Source organism: Zingiber officinale, chromosome 9A, assembly GCF_018446385.1.
Source record: "Zingiber officinale cultivar Zhangliang chromosome 9A, Zo_v1.1, whole genome shotgun sequence".
NCBI lineage: Eukaryota > Viridiplantae > Streptophyta > Magnoliopsida > Zingiberales > Zingiberaceae > Zingiber > Zingiber officinale.
In genome coordinates, this window is record NC_056002.1 from 128,947,521 (window position 1) to 128,970,528 (window position 23,008).

A 23,008-nucleotide genomic window follows, 5' to 3' on the forward strand; every position below is an offset into this window, starting at 1 on the left:
TTTAAAGCACTAACATAGTTGAAAACATGCACAATTTGTATGGGTCAGAACATGATATCCTTAGCAAGAAAACAAACCAAACCTAGCAAACTATAAAACTGAAACTTCACAAGACATAGAAGATAAATAAAACAATAACATGGTTGAGAACATGCCTCAAGCACTTAGCCACCCACTCCTTGTCTTCCTTGGAAATCCTAGCACCAGTGGAGAACAAGAGGGTGAGGAGGTCTTCCTAGGGCCAGCGGCAACAAAACCAAGAGGGGACTTTAGGAGGTAAGATTTAAATAGATAAGGAGACTTAGGACTTGGTCTAAATTTTCTATTTCCATATCTATCTACATATAAAAATTTTCAACACATAAAATTTGCTAAGTCATTTATTTTATGCTTATAAGAATAAAATTTATTCCCATGGGTATAACATTTCCATCTCTATCCCAAAACTTTGTATATGAATGCCAAAGTCATTTATTTCATTCTCTTTTTTCTTTGTAAACTTAATACGATATCAAGTTTAGATGGGAAGCTATTTCCATGGTTATAAAATTTCCATATATAGTTTACTTATTTAATTCTATTTATTCTTTGTAATTACCCTTATATATCACATAATATTTTATTTTCATATTAATTAGATAAATATTCTCTACAAATTTATACATACTAAGTTTTTGCATTAAATTTAGTAATTATATATCTATATATATCACATATACCTAAATATATATTTATATAATTTGTATGTTATATTAGTATAGTGATTAGTTATTAATCTTTTATTTAATTTTGTGTATGCTATAGATTTATATTTCTCTTCTATATCGTTAAATGAATAACCTATAATAAAATTTATAAGTCTTTTTAAATTTTACACATATTTGTATTCTACCATCTTCTTAATATAAAATAAATAAATTCATAATTAAATATGAATTCTAATTAATTATAATTAATCTAATAAATATTCTTAATTAAATAAGTGATTTCCAACACTAAAACCCTCTTTAACCCCTGCAATTCCACCACTGCTACTCAAGAACTATGAACGAAGTGGATGAAGAGAATTAAAAATAACCTTACATAGAGAAATACAATTAAAAATTATTTTTTGTCAAAGATGATTAAAATACAAAACTCTCTACTCCTTTTGTAAACTTAACTAAATAGTAAATATGGAAATAAATATTCTAAATAAAAAATAGACTATTCTTATTATAATTATTTCCTATTTATTATTAAAATAGAAAATATTAATTATCAAATAAAAAAATAAATCTCTGATTTATTATAGATGTGACAACCTTAAATATTTTTCAATTTAATTCTATTTATTGTAGATGTGTAAATCTTGAATATTTTATTTTCAATTTCTTTCCTTTTATTACATATGAACTAATTTGGAATTTATCCTCAATTTATTTATTTTTTAAAAATTATTTTCTTTTTTTTACAATATTTAATTTCTTGCTTGCATTATTCTTTTACTTGTTTGCATTATTTTCCCACATTAAAGAAAACTTGACTCCTAACCAGTTGCCAATTTTATTTCTTAGATGTTCATTTCAAGCATAAGGACAATTGTTTCAATAACTTTGTCTAACAACGTTTCGTCAATATTTTTCTTTTTGGATGCCCCTTCTAATGAAAAGAAAGTGATATATTTGTTTCTATTAGTTATATAGATACTCTCTCTTTGGATTATATGTATTTCTATTATATTATTTTAATCTTTCTCATGATAATATAGGATAAATACGATGAGTTAAGCTAGCACAGATATATTCACAAACTAATAATGATACTAAGGGATCTGAGCTCTTTGTTAATAATTATAATATGAGTTTATGACTTGAAGAGTGGGTGACCAAAAAAGGAAAGAATATCGAGAATGAATTCTTTGATTAAAACTGGTAGAGTTGCTAGTATATTTTCTTCCACCCATCAACAGTGATGACACAAACAAATAACTTGACTTAAAAAATTATCAATGTGAAAGAGAGACTCGCTTAAAGGGAGCAGGATATGATTCAAATAAATCAGGAAATGAGACAAAGAGATTAGAAAATTAGCCAATTGCGCCAACAACAAGACTTAATAATGTGACATCTTCAATTAAGTTCCTCTCATAGTTAGATTCTTCCCCATTCTGGTGATGACGACAATGATGATGATGATAGTGATGGTTCTTCAAGACTTTATTATATATGAATGTTATTTATCTCATAATTAGTGTTTACATTTATTATTTGATTATGAATCTTTTATTTTTATATTTTTTTATTAATATTGTCAATTTATTTCAAACAGGATTAGTCAGGCCAAGTAAACTGGTGCAAATTGAAAATTCATGTCGAAGGAAGCAAGTATTAAGTTTTGCATTAATTTATAGGATTTTTTTTCTTATTATAAATAATACTTTTTATTTGTTTGTTTTGATGCATGAAAATAAGAATAATGGAAAGAGAATAAAGTGTTTGACAAGGAAGAAAAAGAAGAAGATTTAATGATTGACTTGTTTAACTTGGAGAATGTTAGATATGTTTGGATATGATGACTTATATGGATTTAATAGGTTTCTTTTGACTTGTTTGTATAGTTTTATTTTGGATATGTTGTATGATTATGGATTTGGTTTAGAATGTTAAATAGAATGTGTATGTTGTGAATAGGATGTGATGCATATGTTAAATAGGATGTGTTGTATGTAAATATTAAATAGGATGTCTTAGATGTATTATAAACATGTTTGGAAATGGATGTGATGTATTATGTATACACGGTGAAATACAAAACTAGATAAGTTATGGGCAAAATATTAGTGTTTTACTGCATCATAAATCTGTGACGAATCTCGTTTTCATCATAGATTTGCAACTAAAATTGATTTGTCCTAGATTTGGGGTTGAATCTAATTTCGTTGTCAATGTGAAAAAGGGATTCATTGTAAATTTGCAATGAAAATAAATTCATCCTAGATTTGGCGATGAATTCATTTTATTTGGCGATGAATTCATTTTCGTTGCCAAATGTGCGACAAAAACTAGATTCGTTGTCAAATTTGGGATGAAAATATATTTTCGTTGCGGATTTGTGTTTGGTAATTTTGCGACGAATTTTATTTTCATTGCAAAATTACAGTGACTTTGGCGATGAAAATAAAATTCGACATCGCACATTAGGTGACGAATTTATATGTTTTTGTCACAAAATTGGGCGACGACAGAGTTCTTTGTAAATTATTTTTGCTATGTTTCTTTTAAATTTATCATAAAAATCGTCACAAATAACCCCTTTGTTTTTGTAGTGATATATCTTGCATTGCCAATATCGAACTGAATCAAATAAGGCATACTCAATATTTTTGGTTGTTAACGCAAAATATTTCCTTTGTCTTAACTCCTTGGGAAATGCCTCTCATAACTTGTTCTATTGAGTGATTAGAATTAGTTTTATATGTTTGAGGTTGTTCTTTTATACATTCTAAATTCTCTTTTGGTTTGTTGTTCAACATTACTAACATTTTTCTTGTTTAATTTTTCAGTGATGTCTTCATCGATAGGAGAATAATGCGTAGGATACACATTGTTAGACTCATGAAATATTACAAATAAAGATTCTCTGATTTTGAAACTTTTTGTTGTAAACGCTAAGACTTAATTTGATAGAGTATCAAACTATTACTCCTTCATCCATCTTAGGTGAAAATTTTCCTAAATAGACCCTAATATTTAATATGTTTACTTGACAACCAAATATTCTAAGATGGTTGATTGTAGGCATCTTTCCAAATATATTTAACAAAGAGTTTTACCTAAAAATATGAAAAAAAAAATCTATCATTTACATGTCGTATTAATTGCTTTGGCTCAAAAACTAACTAGGTGATAAATATTTATATAACATTGTTTTAATTGCTTCTTATAATGCTTCAATTTCCTTTCTGTGGCATCATTACTTTTACAAAAAAATTTGAAATCAAAACTCTCAAATTCACACCACAACAAAAATGAGTAAAAACTTTGAATGATAAGTCATGAATTTTTATATCTATTTTTTCCTAAGATTTTTTTCCTATGCATATCATTACTCAAACATTTAATGATATAGTAGACTATAACTTTATGTGTCTATCCCAATTTTTTTTCCAATACATATCATTACTCATCTACCTAAGGTCATCTAATATTACAATACAATATTCATGTTATTAAAAGATAAAATACCATGACTATTATGTTGTATTTTATCTCTTTAAGGTGGATTTTATTGTAATTTATATATGTTAATATCAACCAAACCTATTTAAGTGATTTAACTAAGATTTATTAGATTTTAAATTATTAGATGTCGGTTAAAATTATAGAATCCTTTAGTCCAATTCATTATCATTTATAAAGTGATAACTAATAACATATTAGATCCTCTATATAAGGGAGAAGTCTCCGTTGAAATCTCTATTTACAAAGAGGTTTCAGCATCGTCACCCTATCTGCTCCAAAAAATCTTTCCTCTGTTCCTTCTTCTTTTGCAGAACTTCGGATCCTTTGGACGACGCTCTACGACGATGTCTTCATTGTCATTTACTGTTTAATGCATTTCCTTTTGTATGACATGCTTCATAATGGTGGCAAAAGGCGAATACGTTCACCCCCAATGTCCCTGCCAATCCATTCCAAGATTAACACGGAGGAGGTAAATCACGGATGACTACTCATCTTTGGAATTCTAGTTCGATTTTCTAAAATCCACGAGGCTTAGGATTTATAGTTTCTTTTATATTAAACACTCAATGTGTAATAATTCTAAAAGTTGAGAGGTTCTTACAATTGATTAGGTTTTATTTAAGGATTTTACTTATTTACTTCCTTGACATGCATCATATATTTTAGCTTTATTAAAATTTATCCTTAGTAAGTCTTTCACCAATTTTTCTTGGCTATATATCTTAGTGACCAACTCATGAACAAGATTCTTCCTTTTGACATAAAACACTTGATAGAAGGGTTAAAAATATATAAGAAAAATCAATTATATTGCGTAAACATTATCTTTTCTTTGACCTACTAAAGTAGTTGTATCATGTTCAATAGAATAAAATTCAATTTTATATATAGTATCACAAATTTGATTAATACTTGGCAAAATTATGAATTATGAAATTTAAATTAAGCTTAATATCACTCATATCAATTACCTTTAACTCAATATTATTATCAAAAGATATAGCTATTTTGTCAGTGAATTTACTAATCTATCCTATCATATGCCTTGAACACCACTATCTATTAGCCATTTTGTTGGAATATACATTCTTTTTTAGAGCTACACAAAAAAATAAAATCTTGAATTAATTTTAATTAATTTTGATAGAGTTTTTTAATATCAAAATATTTTATACATATAATTTATTTTTATATATTACTCTAATAATAATAATAAAAAAAGTAAGAATATAATATTTTTTAAATAATCTAAATATCGTACAGTCCGACTAATCTTAGAGGTGACCGATTTAACTCCACGAAAATTTCTCAACACCAAGGTAAATCAGAAAGCATAAATATATAATATCGTACGATTCGATTAATTTTAGAGATGATCGATCTAATTTCATAAAAATTTCTCAACGATCACTAAGGTAAATTAGAAAACATAAATATATGTTAATGATGGACTAGCATCTTATGTTTTTCAAATTTCCGAAATATAATGGGTCATAAGTTAGATTTAAACTCTCATTTTCAAGAAATATGAGGTGTTTTTTTAAAAAAAATTTTGCCTAATAATTAATAGAAATTTTCACGTAAGAAAGAGAATTGAATTCAGAATCCGTTTCAGAATATTTGGGCCGTTTTATTAGCCCATTAACGGCCCAAATCTCAGGCTACTTAAGCACATCCCTACATTGATTTGTTCTTTTAGTTTTGGCAAGCGGCGGCGACGCTGTGCATCTCGATCGATACCCTAACCTCGTGAAGCCGCTATTATTGCCGTTTCGTCGGCGCGCTCAATCTTCAATCTTCTCCAGTTCTCTTTGCTCAATGGGCAGCAGCAAGAAGACGGCACCGACTTCCGCAGACGCGTTAGATAGCGAGAATCATGTTTCGGTTGATGAGGTTTCTGCAAGTGAGAAAGAGAATATCGATGAAGGAAAAACGGAGTCCTTGGAGGACGCGAGGTCCCTGAAGGCCATGGAGAGGAGGAAGAAGAGAAAGGCATTGGACAAGGGAAGGCACCAACTTGATGAAGAGAAGAAGAAACCGCGCATTGATACGCCTAGCGAAGGTGCTGCTTTGGCTGACTCGCAGCCTGCGGCTTCTTTGGCTTCTTCAGGCCACCCTGGGCTCCATATGAATGTGTTTAGGGATCTAGCATCTTCCGATTCTTTGGTTAGGGAAGCTGCTGCGGAGTCATTGGTTTTAGAGTTGTCTGAGGTTCAAAAGGCTTATGAAAAAAAGGACAAACGGGAGGATGATGGAGCTATTCAACTAGAGGCGGAGAAGGATGATGGGCTGGAAGATTGTGCGCCTGCTCTGAGATATGCCATTCGTCGACTTATTCGTGGGGTATCTTCTACTAGGGAGGTACACATCATGCATTTTTCTTCAATTCCCTGTGTAAGACCAATTAATTTTTTAATTCCTAGTGAAGCACTCATGGCTCATCTGTTATGTTGAGACCAATGCACTGCGGTTGTATATCTTATATCGAACAAAGGATTAGTTTTGAATTTTTCATACCCTTAAGAACGTCCAAGGGCTTGAAGAAATTGTTTTTATTTTGAGAAAATGAATGACTAATTAAAATGTTGAATTTTCTATATAATGACATATTTTCAAGTGCAGGTTGCACATTTCATCTTTGTGATTTTCTGGGTGTGGTTTGGTTTCTTATTATGAATTAAATATTTTCTTATCCTATATTCTATTGTGCAGAATTACTTGACTGAATCAAACATCAGAATGAATCTTAGATGTTCACTTTATAAGGTTCATTTGCTCATATTATCTATGTTAGTTTTTTTATATATAATTGGCCTTCATTACTCACTTCAAATAATTGTCCTCTCTGATATTGCATTTAATTCTATATTTAAGAAAATTTTCCCTTTTCCTATCATTTGGTGTTTTTGCAGGCATTCTTTTCTTTTAGTGACATTTCTATTAATTTCTGAAGAAAGTGTGACTACATGTCATTTTGAGAGAAGAAAAAGAAAACAATTTATAATACACTATTGAGAAATAATGGCATTTGTTATATTCACACTTTATCACACACTTACACCCTATGTGTTCCTTAAACCACATAACCTATATGGTCATCAGGGTTTAGCAAACAAAAGCTAGCTGATACTCTAGTTCACAGTGAAGATTATTGATGTATAATACATCTGATTTAGGAGATCTGTTGCTTCATTTTGTTCTTTTTGTTTGAATTCTTTGTTTTTTTCTTACCAACAGTATGCAAGGCAAGGATTTGCATTGGGGTTAACAGTTGTGGTTAGAGCAATTCCGGCTATCAAGTTGAGTTCAGTGATGAAATTGACAATTGATTTGCTTGAAGTATCTTCTTCAATGAAGGGTCAGGTACTTCATTATTGTCTTTTTCAATATCACAATGTTACCCTGATTCTTATTGCAATTCTGAATTTACCTTGAATGGTTGTATAGGAAGCTAAAGATAACCTTTTGGGCCGCCTCTTTTCTTATGGTTCCCTTGCTAGATCTGGACGAATTGCGACTGATTCGAGTAAAAACATCGATACATCAGTTATCAAAGAGTTCATAACTCATGTTGTTTCTTTATATGGAAAGAAGCGATACTTGGGGGAGCCAGCAGTTTCTCTGATTTGTGATGTGACTGATCAGGTACATTGATTATTTGTGAATCTGTACTCTAATATAAAAACGACATACCATTAATTTTACTGATGTGCTTGCTTTTGATTCTTTTTTATGTGTCATTTAAATATTTTTTTTCTTAGATTTTATTTATTATTATTATTAGTTTGTAAAGCACCATGTTTGCTTTGTGCATTAGTTTGCTGATCTAGCTGTTTTCTGATACAAACTTGTCTCCAAAAGTGCTAACTTTTACATGCTAGTATATTAAATGATTTGTATCTAAAATGCTTGTAATTTACTATCCTGCTCTTCTTTTGGTCATCCACTATGTATTACATTTCTTAATATCTATTTGGATGAGTTGGTTTCAACTGCAGTTATAATGATGTATGCAGAGACCTGGAATGCCATTCACATCAGTGCAGACTTGTGAACTATTTGTAAAGCAATATCATCACAATCTCTTCTCATATTCTACCAAGTGAAACTATAAAACCCATAGCTCCCATGTGAACAAATGTGAGAGATTGTGCTACTTGAATTTGTGAATATGCCATGCTCTTTTGGTGGAGTAAGGCAAATGGGTTTGTTTTAATTATGCCGATGAAAGTATTGGTCTCTCATTGCTGTTGCTTTTCATGTCAGATGCTAAATCTAGATTGAATTTTGACCTTTCGATGGATTTATCCAAAGTTTAACAAACAATTGATTTAGCTTGAACTTTTAATTTTATTCAAAGTTAGACAATTGGTAGGTAAATGTCCAGTCATTTGTTTGCTTAGCTGTTATCCACTAGTACCTTTTTTCATAACCACTTTGCTTATTAAGTTGTGTTTGACAGTGTAAATGTCCACTCATTTGTTTGATATTTTGACTGTTGCTGGTTATTTATCTACATATTTTGTTTCATTCTTTCTTAGGCCATTTGAGGTACCTAGTGGATATATGTTGTTTTGTTATGGAATAACTAATATCTTTCTGATGGTAAAAGGTCAAAATGGCTGTGGTATGATCAACCATGCTCGTCTGTGTGTTGTTATGCAAATGAGCCATAGATAAAAAGGTTAGTGTAGGAAATATAAGAATGATAAAGTGAATGTGTAAAAATACCAGGAGAGGTAAGTGTAGAGATGTTAAATAAGGGAGCAGTTGGATCTAGTCCTTTGATGATAAAATGATAAATGAAGATAAATATGTTAACACAGTATAGACATAATTAACGAGTATTACTAACAAATATTGTAAAGAGTTCAAATATAGATAGGATCATTCAACCTAAATAGTTAGGCTATACTTTTTGTTGTGATTGTTCGGTAATTGTTCTTCTTTGACATAATTCTCAAAGAAAGCAAAAACTTCTTACATATTTCTCTTCTTTAAGATTATATTATTCTTCCTTAATAACAATATTCCAGTTTTCATTATATACTTAGGTCTAACTATGTTTTCTTGTTACTGCAGCTTTCTTCAGAAGTTATTTTAAATGAAGTGTTGAAAACTACTGTTCTACATGATTTGTTTGAGAGAGCTGCTGAGGTGGGAGATCCAGATGCCCTGTACTTGGCTTTGAAGATGCAAGAGAAAATACAAGTTGATGGCGAAGTGTTTGGCAAGCTGCTTCCATGCCCATTTAGTGCTGAAAGCTTCTTTAGTCGAGATTATCTGCTATATATTGCCAATTGCTTTAAGGTTCTCTCAACATAGCTTACCATTCCTTTACTTATTTGGTGGTTAAATGCCATCAACTAATTAGACATTCGAAATTCTTAAGCACATCCTTTCAATTGTTACTTGGAGAGGGATACTGAGTTAGTGTTTTGAGTTTCTTGTTAATCTACTGAATTAATTCACTAGACATTTTGTCTTCGTTTACTCTGTAAATCAGAAAATTTTAAGCAGTAATATGTGTTATTTGGAAGGCTTGCATGGTCCTTTTGTAATTACATATATTAATGCATTTTTTTTTCTTCTTTCATTTTTTTTTGTTATTAATTAGACTTAAATTTTCAGGAATCAACCTTCTGTTTGCCTCGTCTGCATAGTCTTTGTCCAGTAGTGGTGAACATGCTTACTTCGGAAATAACAACTCACATGGAGGATGATGCAGTGCGATCTGCATCTGGTAAGAAGCAAAAGAAGATTTGGAAAGGTTGCTCCTCGGAGGACATTGCTAAGAATATCCGATGTTTTCATGAGGTTGTAATTGAAGAGTCACTTCTTCAGTCTTCTCATGATAGGAAGTATTTGGCATTCCAAATCTTGTTGCTTATGCTTCCAAAATTGCCTATATCTTGTATCAAAGTTGTCCTTTCTGAGAAATTTGTGCATTGTCTCATGGACATTCTTTCAAACAGAGATGCATGGTTGTACAGTGTTGCCCAACATTTTATCAAGGAGCTCATTGATTTAATTGGAGATGATATTGATCGCCGTGTTTCAGTTATTATGTCCCTGCAGAAACACAGCAGTGGCAAATTTGATATTATCACCAAGACACAGCTGGTAAAGGGGTTGGTTGCTAAGTTCAATACTGTGCCTGGTTGTTTGCAGTTTGTGCAAAGTTTGATGAGTTTATTCGTTGATGACGGAACTGTTACTGACGAACCATCTGATCAAAGTCACACTACTGATGAAAATTCAGATTTAGGTGCTTCAGAGGATAAAGAAACTTCAGGTTCTGGTAATATAGATTCCCTCAAGAACTGGATTATAGATACCATGCCTCGTATTCAAAAAAATTTAAATCAGAATTCTGATGTAAAGTCAGTGCCACATACTGAAATTGTGAAACATATTGAGGCAAAATTTCAAGTCCAAACAGGAATTTTGAAATTTCTGGTAGTTCAAGGTTTGTTCTCTGCATCACTAGGCACTGAAGTTACTTCATTTGAGTTGCAAGAGAAGTTCAAATGGCCAAAAGCTTCTATTTCAAGTTTACTATGTAGTATGTGTATCAAACAGCTTCAATCATTGTTAGAAGATGCACAGAAAAGGGAAAACCAATATGCATCAACGGGCACTAAATTTGATGATCTGGGTTCTTATTTTATGTGTTTCCTGAGCACTTTGCACAACATCCCTTCAGTATCACTGTATAGAATCTTGACTAATGAAGATGAGAAGGCATTCAAAAGACTGTTGAAAATGGAATCCAAACTTTCTGAAGAGGTACTTGCTTTCACTCTCCAATATTCTCACCAATGATTTAAAGTGAATCTAGTTATTTAGCATTGTTTTTTTTGCTATTAGCTTGTTTTACATTGAAGTATTTTAAATTGTAGATATTAAAATAATAAAGTCTAATAATGGTAAAACTTCTAGAAATATCTTGTAAGAACTGGTAGCAATCATGGAATATACATATATTAAATTTGAAATTTTGAAGAACATTCTATATTTAAATTAATTTTTTCTTACTAGTAATGTGGAAATGCTGTTACAGTATTTATTTTACTAGTAATGTGGAGTTGAGGTGTCTTCTTTTTTTTCGTAGCTACAGTTGGTAATATTTTCTACATTCTATCTATTGCACAGGGAAAAAAAATTAGGCCTGGTCCAGTTGCAAACAAGTTCCATGCATTCCGTTATCTATTGATCCAGTTGGTGTTGCAAGTACTTCTCCATCCAGGAGAGTTCTCTGAGGCTGCATTGGAGATGATTATATGCTTCAAGAAGGCTTTACCACCTGCATTTGCTGATTGTGATTTTTCAGATGAAGAATATGATGGTGATGATGCACCAGAGTTGATGGATGTGCTAGTTGACACTTTGCTTTCGCTTCTACCACAATCAACTGGTCCATTGTTCTTTGCAGTAGAACAGGCAAGTAGTAGAACTATAATACTTTTGATTAGGATGATGTGTCTGTTGGCAGAAGCTTGCCTTGTTTTATTTATTTTTTTATGGTACAAAATATACCCTCTTTTAATAAAAGATACAACCTATGTAAAACTATGCTTTCATTTGATGAAATTGGACAGCATTTTTTCAAGTCTGACTTATGATTTCGTCTTCCAATGTGAATATTGTCTTTAATTGCGAGTTCTTTGATATCCGCCGATACGATTTCGTCTTCATAATCCTGATGTGTTTATTGTCTGACTTATTCATTTGATTCAGAATGAAATAAATACAATATTTGTCTTTGATATGCAGGTTTTCAAGGCCTGCTGTGATGATATAACAGATGCTGGATTAGTTCAGATGTTGCGAGTTGTGAAGAAGGATCTGAAGCATCCTCGCCATCCAATTGTAGACAGTGATGATGATGATGAAGAGGATGATGATTTTCTTGGAATTGAAGAGGCAGATGAGATCAATGAGGTTGGAACTGATGATGCAGTTGACAGTGATAGTCATGCAGATGGTTCTGAGGAATTGATCAGGTCGTTGGCAACTGATGATAACAAGAATAGTGATTCTTCTGGGATGGACATAGTTGAGGCAATTAATCAACTTGCCAAGGGGGATAATGACCTTTCCGCTTCTGGTGATTCTGATGATGATATGGACGATGATGCCATGTTCCGTATGGATTCTTACATTACCAAGATTTTCAAGGAGCGCAAACTTTCTGGGAGTGACAGTGCTCAATCCCAACTCATACCCTTTAAACTTCGAGTTCTCTCACTGCTAGAAATTTATCTTCAAAAGAATCCAGGTAGAATATCAGAAATTTTTGATGCGTTGTTAAAAGTTTATCCATATTCTAACTTATCCAAATTTGTAATACCCAAATTCTGTTTTTCAGTTCTATTAGGCCAGCAATAATCCTTTTTAAAGAAATATCTAGAATCTTGCCTCAACTTTATTGTATAAGCTGGACTAGCATGGTTCAGTCAAATAGGCATTAGACAATATTTGGTTAACCTTCTTCAATTGTAGGCCATCTGGAACTCATGAAATTGGCTCATTCTTATCCTATAATCCTAATCTTGGATCATGTGTTAGCCTTGCATCATCCTGTTGTCCATACAGCTTTCCTCATTTCCTTTTTTTCCTGTTGTTTATCAAGTTCCCCTTCTTGTTTCAAGGGATCAATAAACAGATCTTTCAGAATAATATTTAGAAAATACTTGTAGAATATGAATTTTCTTGCATATTTTAATCTGTAATCTATTTGAAACAGGTAAGACTCAGGTCTTGATGGTGTATTCTTACTTGGCAAAAGCGTATGTGAATTCACATATGGCGGATAGTAGTGAGCAACTAAAACAACGCATTGGAGGCATTCTGCAAAAGAAGATATTTAAAGTAAAAGACTATCCAAAAAGTGGTGACATACAGCTCCACACTCTCGAAACCTTGTTGGAGAAGAATCTAAAATCAGCATCGCGTTCGCACCATAAAACCATATCTTTGTTTGCTCAAGACTCCACTTTCTGGTTACTAAAAATCATTCATGCACGGAATTTCTCTGAATCTGAACTGAATGGTGTGATCAATATATTTCAAAATGCATTAACTGACTACTTGAATTGTAAGAAGTCTCGTCTGAAAGCTGGATTCATTAAAGAGGTTATTAAGAGACAATCTTGGCTTGGGCTCTTTGTCCTTGGTTTTCTTCTGGAGAAATGTATCAGTACAAAGATGGAGTTTCGAAGAATTGAAATTCTAGATATCATAGAGTGTATTATTAAGTCATGCATTATACCTAGCAAAGGAGAGACTAATGAAGTTGCTGCTAGTAGGTCTAAATTATTCAAGAAATGCTTGTCAGCAGCCTGTGAATTGATTCAAGTACTGTTAAGTAACATGCCGGAAAAGAAGTCACGACGTTTGGTTGTGCGGCGATTTTCTACTCAGTTCTTGCATGCAGTTTCAGTGCGTAAACTGAACAATGTTTTTTTAAAGGTTCTGAAGCCAGATTCGCATTCAGTCTGGGAGTCTCAACTTGGGGAGTCATTTCTTTCAATTAAGTATAGCAGAGAGAAGTGAAGACATCTCTATATCCATTCAATGGTTTAAAGTTTCAGAAGCTAATCTTGTAAGTATATATTCTCTTGGAACAAGACCTTTCCATGCCATTTAGTTCAGTGTTTGGAGCAATGCTCGCAAGTACTTCCACTCCATAGTTGGACTAATAATATAGTAGTTCAGGTCTTTAAGCTTTAACTGGAGTCTGGATGTGTGGATCAAATCATCTGGAACCCTTACAACATTGGCCATACGGATGCGAATTTACTTACAAAGTTGAAATTTTCAATGCTCAACTCACCACCAAAATTGGATGTTCGGGTGCAGTTTTACAGATTTATCAATTTTGATTTGTTAGATGTGCTGCAATAGTTTGTACGTGTTTTGCACGTGAGGAAGTATATCCAAGAAACCAAAGTAAACTTCTTTCAATGTTTAAATCAAGCAGAGACATTGTAGTATTTATGATTAATGTTTTTTTAACACCTTTTGACCGATCAAATTAATAGTTTTCCATGCATTGGTGATTGTGATTGAAGATTTTATTGATATGTTTGTTGATCTGCTTGGCATGAGGTAGGTTCCTGAAGAAAAGATTGGATGCAAGTTGTTGAAACAAGCTCCATAATCTTTTTCACGTTCACATATTCGAGTTTACTTAAACGACTTTGATCAAGCCCTTCCATTATGTTTTGTAATGTTTAAAGATGAATTAAAAAAAAACCTAAAATATTTTCCTTTGAGTTCGTGCCAAAAATACTATGATAAATATATTTGTTATATTGTAATTATTTGATATAATAGATTTAATATAGTTAAGAGACCTTGTTATTCCTACTTTGTGGCTTATGACATGTCTAATGCCTTATTCTTAAATAGCTTTCACTAATTCAACTATTTACAAGAGGTGTCGGTCTTAAATTTTTTTTCCCACTAATTCAACCAAGGTAATGACGTAAATTCTATGGATTTTACAAGCTTGATCATCACTTTATACATCGTTGTGATTTTTCGGGGAGAGGGGAATGACATTTGATATGAAAAATAAAATTGTGCTTCTAGGGGAGGAGAGCTGAATATCATTTGATATGAAAAATAAATTTTCTTTCTTTTGTAAGTCAAATACAAAGATTAAATGCGTTAGACTATGGTGCAACGACAGAGTCTCTATGAAATTTCTTAAACACCTATAATTTGATTTTTAATTATGGTGCATTGACATCTTCCTTCAGTGTCATGACAAACATGAGATGTTTGTTGGGTCTCTCGTTGCGAACACTTTCAAATTTACCCTAATAGTCAGCATAAAATTTTTCGGGCTAGATACTTGATGCTAGCTAAAATAATTTCAAAGATTTGTGGGGTTGGATTAGTCATCACCAAGATTAATTAGTCCGAAGGGCTGAATACTTGATGTTCGCTAAAAAAAATTTACAAATGAATATGTAAGTAATATGAGAAAGTGCATGCGCTAACCAAAATGATTTTCTTGATTCAACTATAAAAGAGACTCCTTGAGAGAAGAGAAACCTCACAAAAAATATGTTAGATTATATGTTATGGTTAGAAGGGGGTGAATAGGCATATCTCATTTTAATTTTTTGAATACTTGTTTATCTATACAATATGTTAGTTTGCAAATGAAAAAATAAATAAATAAAAAACAAACAAGTTTTATATGGTTTAGAACCCCTAATTGTACTTTGGGGTCTATAATTCATTAGCGGATTATTCTTGATATCGCTATACTTTCTCCTCTTTGTATAACTTTCAAAAATAGAGAAACCTTGTATAGCTCCTATTCGTATAGTAGCAACACAATGAAATACAAAAGTACAACTAAATAATAAAACTACAAGAATAATAAAAATGGTGATTTAACAAACAATTTAGGTGAAAATGTATTCTCCCCCATCGTGTATGTAGTTTTGAAAATGTCCAAACAAAATAATTTTTCTCTTCCTTTTTACTGTTCATCTGAAAAAAAAAAAATCAAAATCTTTCTCTTTTTGCTTTTTACTGTTTATCTGAAAAAAAAAGTTTGAACCTCTCTCTCTTCCTTTTTATTGTTCAATGTTGCTGATTTCTAAAAATCAGTAATATAGTGGTACTTAATTTCAAAAATCAGTAACACAATGTTACTAATTTTTGAAAATAAAAAATACAGAAAATCAACCCTGTGTTCAAATTCAACACCACTATGTTGCTAATTTTTAAAAATTAGCAATATAGTGGTGTTAAATTTCAAAATTCAACAATATAGTGTTGTTAATTTTCTAAAATCAGCAACACAGGGTTAATTTTCTATGTTGCTGATTTTATGTGTTGATATTTGAAAATTAGTAACACACAATAATACAGAAAATCAATTCTGTGTTGTTGAATTTCGAAAATCAACAACATAAATACAAAAAATCAATCATGTATTGTTCATTTTCAAAAATTAGCAACATAGTTGTGTTGATTTTCGTTGTTGTTGATTTTTGAAATTTAGTAACACAATTATGTTGATTTTTGAATTCAACATCACTGCGTTGGTAATTTTCGAAACAACATCATTGTGTTGTTGATTTTTGAAATTCAAAAACACAAAATGAGAATTTTTTTAATACATGTATGCAAAAGAGTGACGAGAGAGGAAAGAGATTTTTTTTTAATGCATGCAAAAGAAAGAAAAGAGAAGTAATAGAAAACTTTTTTAGTGTATACATGCAAAAGAGAAAATAGAGGAAAGAGAAGAGAAGTTACATATAATAGAAGAGAGGGAAAATTTTAAAAACAAACCTGAGGTGGCAAGTGCCATGTCTCAGTCATGCACCAACCGTCGCACAACAAATGGTACGCAGGATATCAGGATTGTCAAAAGTTATTGCTACTCAAAGTTTATTCAACATACATATTATAGTAGCTACGAAACCGTAGCTGTTACAATTATAAGTTCCGTTGGACAAAATAATCTGTTACCAGAGATTTTGGGACTTTAGCCGAATTTAAATATACAAACTTAAATTCAACTTATCTGTTGAAATGACCTGAGCTGATAATCTCAGGTTGCCAGCAGGAGCTGGTGTCTACCAAGTGCCTAACACATGCTTCATAGTGGCCGAGCGAGCTGGGACAGGCCGATCGGGCGAGTCGGGTGACTGAGTGAACGTGCGGTCAAATGAGCAAAGTAGCCAAGTAGCCGGTCGGACAGAGCAGTAGGGCGACCGAACGAGTGTGAGGCTGACTGGGCTTGAGGCTGGCCGGACACGAGGCAGACCAGGCGAACTGAAGATAGACTGACCGAGCTTTCAACCGGTCGAGTGAGCAGATAGCCGAGCGAACTATCTCCTGAGTGAGTTGGAGGCTAGCCGGGAGTAGAGGTCGACCGGCGGATGAAGCGACCGGGTGAGTAAGCCTTTGCCCGAGCGAATCGACTGGGCGAGGAAAAAGGCAGACCGGGTGAAGAGGCCGGGCAAGTAAACCTAGTGAGCTGCGGCCAGACTGGCGTGCAGCTGAGCAGACCGACTGAGAGGCTGGGCAAGCTTACTATCGAGCAGACAGAGCGAGCGGTCAAGCAAGTGACTGACCGAGCGAGTGAGCAGCTGGATGGGCGAGTCGCAAACCACGTGACCGAGTGACTGAGCGAGAAAGCATACGAGCGGGCGGGTGAACTGGGCGAGCGATAGAGTCACCAAGGGAACTAAGAGGTTGACCAGGAGGTTAGAGAGACCGACCGGGCAATGCGATCATACGGGTAAGCGATCGACCGGGTAAGAGTACTAAGGCCTGCACTGGACGCAGTTTCCTTGAAACAGATTCGTCCCACCTCCGGCTGTGCTTCAAGGTTTCCTTGGGTTGTCTGTTTTCCATGATACAATAGTGAACAGTGATTCCCACCAAGTACTGATGGTCATAACAAACTGAGAGGTACCCAACTGCTATCACGGGTACTCCTCCGAGTAAGAAATGCACGATAGAGGAGAAGGGGAACGTAGGTGGTGAGCTTCTACTGCTGCTGCTTTTCTATGTGTGTAACATTTTTTCCCTTTGATCACAACCTCCTTATATAAGAGCTCAGATCAATGACAATGTTAATGATCATTACTCGACGAGTTATGAAACACTAGCATTTCGCTTGACCATTTTGATTATGCATTAATCTTGCTTTAATGCATCTGTTACATAAGTAGCAAAAGGTTTACATGGAAAAATATTGATTCTTCCACTTTGGCAAATTTTATCCCGACCGGTCCGGCATTCGACGTGCGTAGGTCGTGCTTGCACATGAGTTAACTTGGTTCAGTGCAATATGGACCTTGGATTTACACCCCCCCCCCTATGCACCCACGTGTGAGAAAGAGCATCTCCCCATGCATTTGTTCACATCATCAAAGCATGTGAATCAATATAAACCAATCAGAATGCCTTGACACTCCCAATGTAGGACTAAAGCCCCATTCGTAATGGAGTTTCTTCCTTCTTCCATCTCTTTTCCATTCACATATATCCAACAATCCCCCACATGAATAGAGATAGAGTATGTGATAACATTTAGCAGTTGAGTCCAGTATAGGACAGGTAGGTTTTACCTTTTGAGCCTTCCCTTGTGAAGATCTGTTTGCTTACTGGCTGACACCGATGTCCTTGAACTGTTCTACCATCTGTGTAAACATTATATATTTCACCCAAGACTTTCCTTGATACAACTCAATTCTCATGAGTGTGTTCGTTCTTTGCCATGAATATGGTTGGTTATGTGAGAAGTTCTAAGAATTATTTCACCAGTTCTCTTCGAAGTGGCTCCACTTCTTTCTCACATAGGTGATCTTTTAAGAGTATTCCATATTACTCTTCTTAGATCATTAAAAGTGGTGTACTTAACCTCCATCCTTCACTAATTCATTGGGGCATTCCTCCACAATGAGCAACTTTGTCGGTACAATTAGATTGTCCCTTTGAACCTTGTTCTTAGGATCTCCAGTCTGCATAGGTTAGGTTTCCTTTGTACCAATATTTTTCATCGGCATCAAACTCATCCCTCACGATGAGTTTGCAACTAACTCTCTATTTAACCCCTTAGTTAACGGATCAGCTAGGTTATCCTTTGATTTCATATAGTCAACACTGATAACTTCTGTTGAGAGTAGTTGTCGAATGATATTATGTCTACGACGTATATGTCTAGACTTACCATTATATAGATGACTCTATGTCTGATCAATTACTGATTGACTATCGCAATGTATGAAAATTGCCCGACACAGGTTTCGGTCATCTCAAAATATCTTCTAAGTATTGTCGTAGTCATTCAGCCTCTTCACCACATTTATCAAGAAATAGAAATTCATATTCCATCGTGGATCTGATTATTACTATTTACTTAGAAGATTTTTAGGATATGACTGCACCTTCAAGAGTGAATACATATACACTCGTAGACTTAGAGTCTTTTATGTCAAATATTCAACTTGCATGTCTATATCCTTTGATCACAATAGGATATCTCATATAATGCAGCTCATATTCACGAGTATACCTCAAGTACCTCAGTACTCTTATTATCCCTTTCTAGTGCTTAACATCGAGATTACTCGTATATCTACTCAGTTTACTTACTGCGTAGGTCAAGTCTGGTCGTGTACAACTCATCAGGTATATCAGACTTCCAATCACTTGAGAGTACTCTATTTGAGAGATACTTTAACTTTAATTTTTCGATAGATGTTGACTCATATCTATCGGTATTCGTACCAATACGGTATCACCCTTAGTGAATTTCTTAATAATTTTATCCATATAATGGGGCTGACTAAGAACAAGTCCTTCTTGTTAGGACCCGTGTGGCCGACAAGAGAGGGGTAAATTGCATGTTGAAAACAACGTGAACCTTTCTCGATCTTCCAACTCAGATTAGTAGCACACTTTATGAAAAGGAAACTAAACAACTAATAAATTAAAGACACTAAAGAGTTACTTGGTTACAACTTAGGTGGTTGTTAATTTAAGACAGAAAAGAGCACTAAAAAGATCTCCTTTATGTAAGTGAAGAAGCCTATTACACTCGTTGAATGCTAAAAAATGTGCTAGGAAATGAATATTGAAGTTGTTGATGATTTCCTAGCTCCAGGGGTCTTTTTATAACCCCTGGAAAATTCTATTCGAGGCTAGAAGACGCCTCCAACAAGTTGGAAGGCGCCTCCAGCGAGGCAAGCGAGAATAAGACTTTATCCTCACTAACGACCACTTTTTGTCCAGTCTGAGGCATGTTCAAGTGATTGAAAGCATCTTCCATGAAAGCTTGAAGGTGCCTTCCACTAGAAAGGGGCAAGGGTGTCTCCAGCAGCATTGGAGGCGCCTCTAGTAGCTTTGTTTTTCTCTTCCGCTGCTCCTTTCACCTGGGTGATTTTATCCATTTGGAATTGGGCTCACCATGACGCATCTTCTGGTTTTCTCCTTGAGCAGGCTTCTTCCCTGGTTTCTCATCCCTCGAGCGTCGTGCATGTCTTTCTCATCATCAATGTACTCTTTTGCAGCATCTCGTCCCTCGGATGCACCGAGCCCATCAGCTCCCTTCCCGTGTCATCCTTCTCGCTAGCTACGTTTTCTGCTCAACTTCTTATGTTCCTATGTTCCTGCACACTTAGACACAAGGATCAAATACACATGACCTAACTTAACATAGTTGACCACATCAAAACTATAACGGGGTATTAACACTTATGTTGTTCTAAGAATTTTGATTTCTAGAATCACATCAGCAAGACCCATGTCTTTCATGTCAAATCTTGAGTTCAACATATCTTTTAGTGGATTTGATTATCTTATCATTATTTCCAATGATAAGTATGTCATCTATATATAGGCACAAGATGGCGTAGTCATTCTCTGTGACTTTCATGTAGACACATTTATCACATTCATTAATCTTTAATCTACATTTCTTCATGGCATTATCAAATTTCTCATGTCACTGCTTTGGTACTTGTTTCAAGCCATATAATGACTTCACCAATCTACAGACCTTATTTTTCTGTCCTGCCATAGAAAACCCCTCAAGTTACTCCATGTAAATTTCCTCTTCTAAATCCCCGTTTAGAAAGGCTGTCTTTACATTCATATGATGTATTTCGAGATTTCAAAGAGCGACAATAGTCAACAATACTCTAATATAAGCTATTCTCAACATCGGAGAATACGTATCAAAGTAATTGAGGTCTTCTCATTGTCGGTATCATTTGATTACCAACTTGGCCTTATACTTATTAATTGTGTCATTTGACTTCATTTTCTTCTTGAAGATCCACTTGCAACCTATAGGTTTACTTCTCGGAGAAAGATTCACAAGTTCCCAAGTGTAATTTTACAAGATAGATTCTATCTCAGATACAATTGTCTCTCTCTAGTGAGGTCCATCAGAAGAGCTTACAACTTTTGAGTAACTTCAGGGCTCACTTTCCAACATAAAAGTGATAAAATCCAACCCGTAGGATTTTTCTATCCAAGCTCTTTTGTTCCGTCTAAGCTCAACCTTGACTTGTTCATCATCATCTTCACCTTGTGTTTCATATGCCCGTTTTAAGGAGCTAGCATCCTCTCGGATCTTATACGGAAACACATGCTCGAAGAGCAAGATATTTCTCGATTCAATTATCAAGTTCTTGTGCATCTTCGGTATGTGTGACTCATACACACAAAATCGATACACACTGTTGTTATATGCATATCCAATGAATATGCAATCAACAATCTTTTTGTCCTATCTTAATCCTTTTGGATCAGATACCAAAACTTTAGTAAGACACCGCTACATTCATAAATATCTGTAGGACGGTTGTCTTCTATTTCACAACTTATAAGAGCTCTTATCTATTTTCTTTCAAGACACCTTATTTAAAAGGTAATTAGCTGTTAACACAGCTTCCCCCACATGAACTCTGGCAGTCCAAAGTTCAATAGAAGAGCATTCATCATCTCTTTTAGAGTTTGATTCTTTCACTTAACAACTCCATTTTGCTTAGGAGTATAATGAGTTGTTGTTTCGTGTCTGATTCCATATTCAGCACACAACTCGGCGAAGGATGATGCATATTTATTGTCTCGATCACTTTGAACCACCTTAATTGTTCTATTAAGTTGGTTTTCAACCTCATTCTTATAGAGAGAAAATTTCTTTATAACTTCATCCTTATTTTTTAGAATATACACATAATAATATTTTATGTTATCATCTACAAAAGTGATGAAGTATTTGTTCCCACCACGTGTTGGAGTACCTTTGAGGTCACACACGTTGGTGTGAATTAGCCCGAGTGGTTCGTTGCTTCTCTCAACATGTTGAAAGGATAACCTTGTTAATTTCGATTCAACACAAATCTCACACTTGTGTTTTGGGTCAAGGTGGAATTGTTGGTTGCTACTCGGAAAACCTAATGGTTCCACTGTACAAAAATTTTGTACAAAGGTCTGAACCTTTTCCTAGCTACCATGTGTTCTTTTAAATTAAACTTGGATCGCCTGCAAAACTTAACACGTTTGATCCAAAGTTTAATCTATTTATTCTTTTAGGTTTAGACTCGGATCTCCTGCGGAACTTAACACGTTCGATCCAAATCACCTAAGTTATTAATTTCATTAAATATTAGTTTCCAAAATTGGCTTCCAGGACTGCATGGCGAGGCACATGGCCTTCTTGGATATGGGAACAACCACCACCGCCTAGACAAAACCTTTTAAGGAAAGTTAATATTTAATTTCCTTAAATAACTTTAGGTCAACCGAAAAGAACAATCAAATCACAAGGAAAATAAAAACAAAAGAACACAATATCGAAAATAAATTCGAAATACTGGAATCGCATGCCTCTTGTATTTGGTATTATTTCCAAAAATAACTAGTATGATGCAGAAAAGAAATAATACTAGCTATACCTTTTAGAAAGACCTCTTGATCTTCTACCGTATTCCTCTTCTAACCTCGGACGTTGTGTGAGCAACGATCTTCCAAGATGAGGACCACCTAGCACCTTCTTCTTCTTCCTTCAAGTTTCGGCCAAGCACAAAAATCCAAGGATGAAAAACTTTTTCCACCAACTAAGCTCCAAGGGATGCAAGCTTTCTCTCCTCCTTCTTCTTCTTCTCCAAGTAGTATCCGGCCACCACAAAAGCTCCAAGCAAGGAAGAGTTTCGGCCACCACAAAGAGGAAGAGAGGGAGAGAGGATGGCTGGCCACAACACCAGGGAAAAAGAGGGAGAGAATAATAG

The 23,008-nt window shown here is 34.1% G+C and overlaps 1 protein-coding gene across 2 annotated transcripts; it reads left to right on the forward strand.

Moving 5' to 3' along the window:
• The first annotated feature begins 5,901 nt into the window (after positions 1 to 5,901).
• On the forward strand, positions 5,902 to 14,283 carry LOC122018893 (rDNA transcriptional regulator pol5-like). 2 transcript variants are annotated; one of them, XM_042576352.1, is made up of 9 exons: positions 5,902 to 6,587; positions 7,464 to 7,589; positions 7,674 to 7,871; positions 9,309 to 9,536; positions 9,858 to 11,015; positions 11,382 to 11,669; positions 12,003 to 12,507; positions 12,976 to 13,833; positions 13,947 to 14,283. In XM_042576352.1, the coding sequence occupies exons 1-8, from the start codon at positions 6,045 to 6,047 to the stop codon at positions 13,782 to 13,784; spliced, it is 3,855 nt and encodes a 1,284-aa protein (XP_042432286.1). In that variant the 5' UTR covers positions 5,902 to 6,044; the 3' UTR covers positions 13,785 to 13,833; positions 13,947 to 14,283. The 2 variants fall into 2 exon arrangements, with proteins under 2 accessions (XP_042432286.1, XP_042432287.1); XM_042576353.1 differs by having other exon boundaries at positions 12,976 to 14,283.
• The last annotated feature ends 8,725 nt before the right edge of the window (positions 14,284 to 23,008 follow it).

What these genes read in the sequence shown, in the direction of transcription:
- LOC122018893 (XM_042576353.1), top strand. Translation starts at nt 6,045, where the DNA reads ATGGGCAGCAGCAAGAAGACGGCACCGACTTCCGCAGACGCGTTAGAT. An exon ending in GGGTATCTTCTACTAGGGAG is followed by an intron (nt 6,588 to 7,463) that starts GTACACATCATG and finishes TCTTACCAACAG; the next exon opens with TATGCAAGGCAAGGATTTGC. An exon ending in TGTTCTTTGCAGTAGAACAG is followed by an intron (nt 11,670 to 12,002) that starts GCAAGTAGTAGA and finishes TTTGATATGCAG; the next exon opens with GTTTTCAAGGCCTGCTGTGA.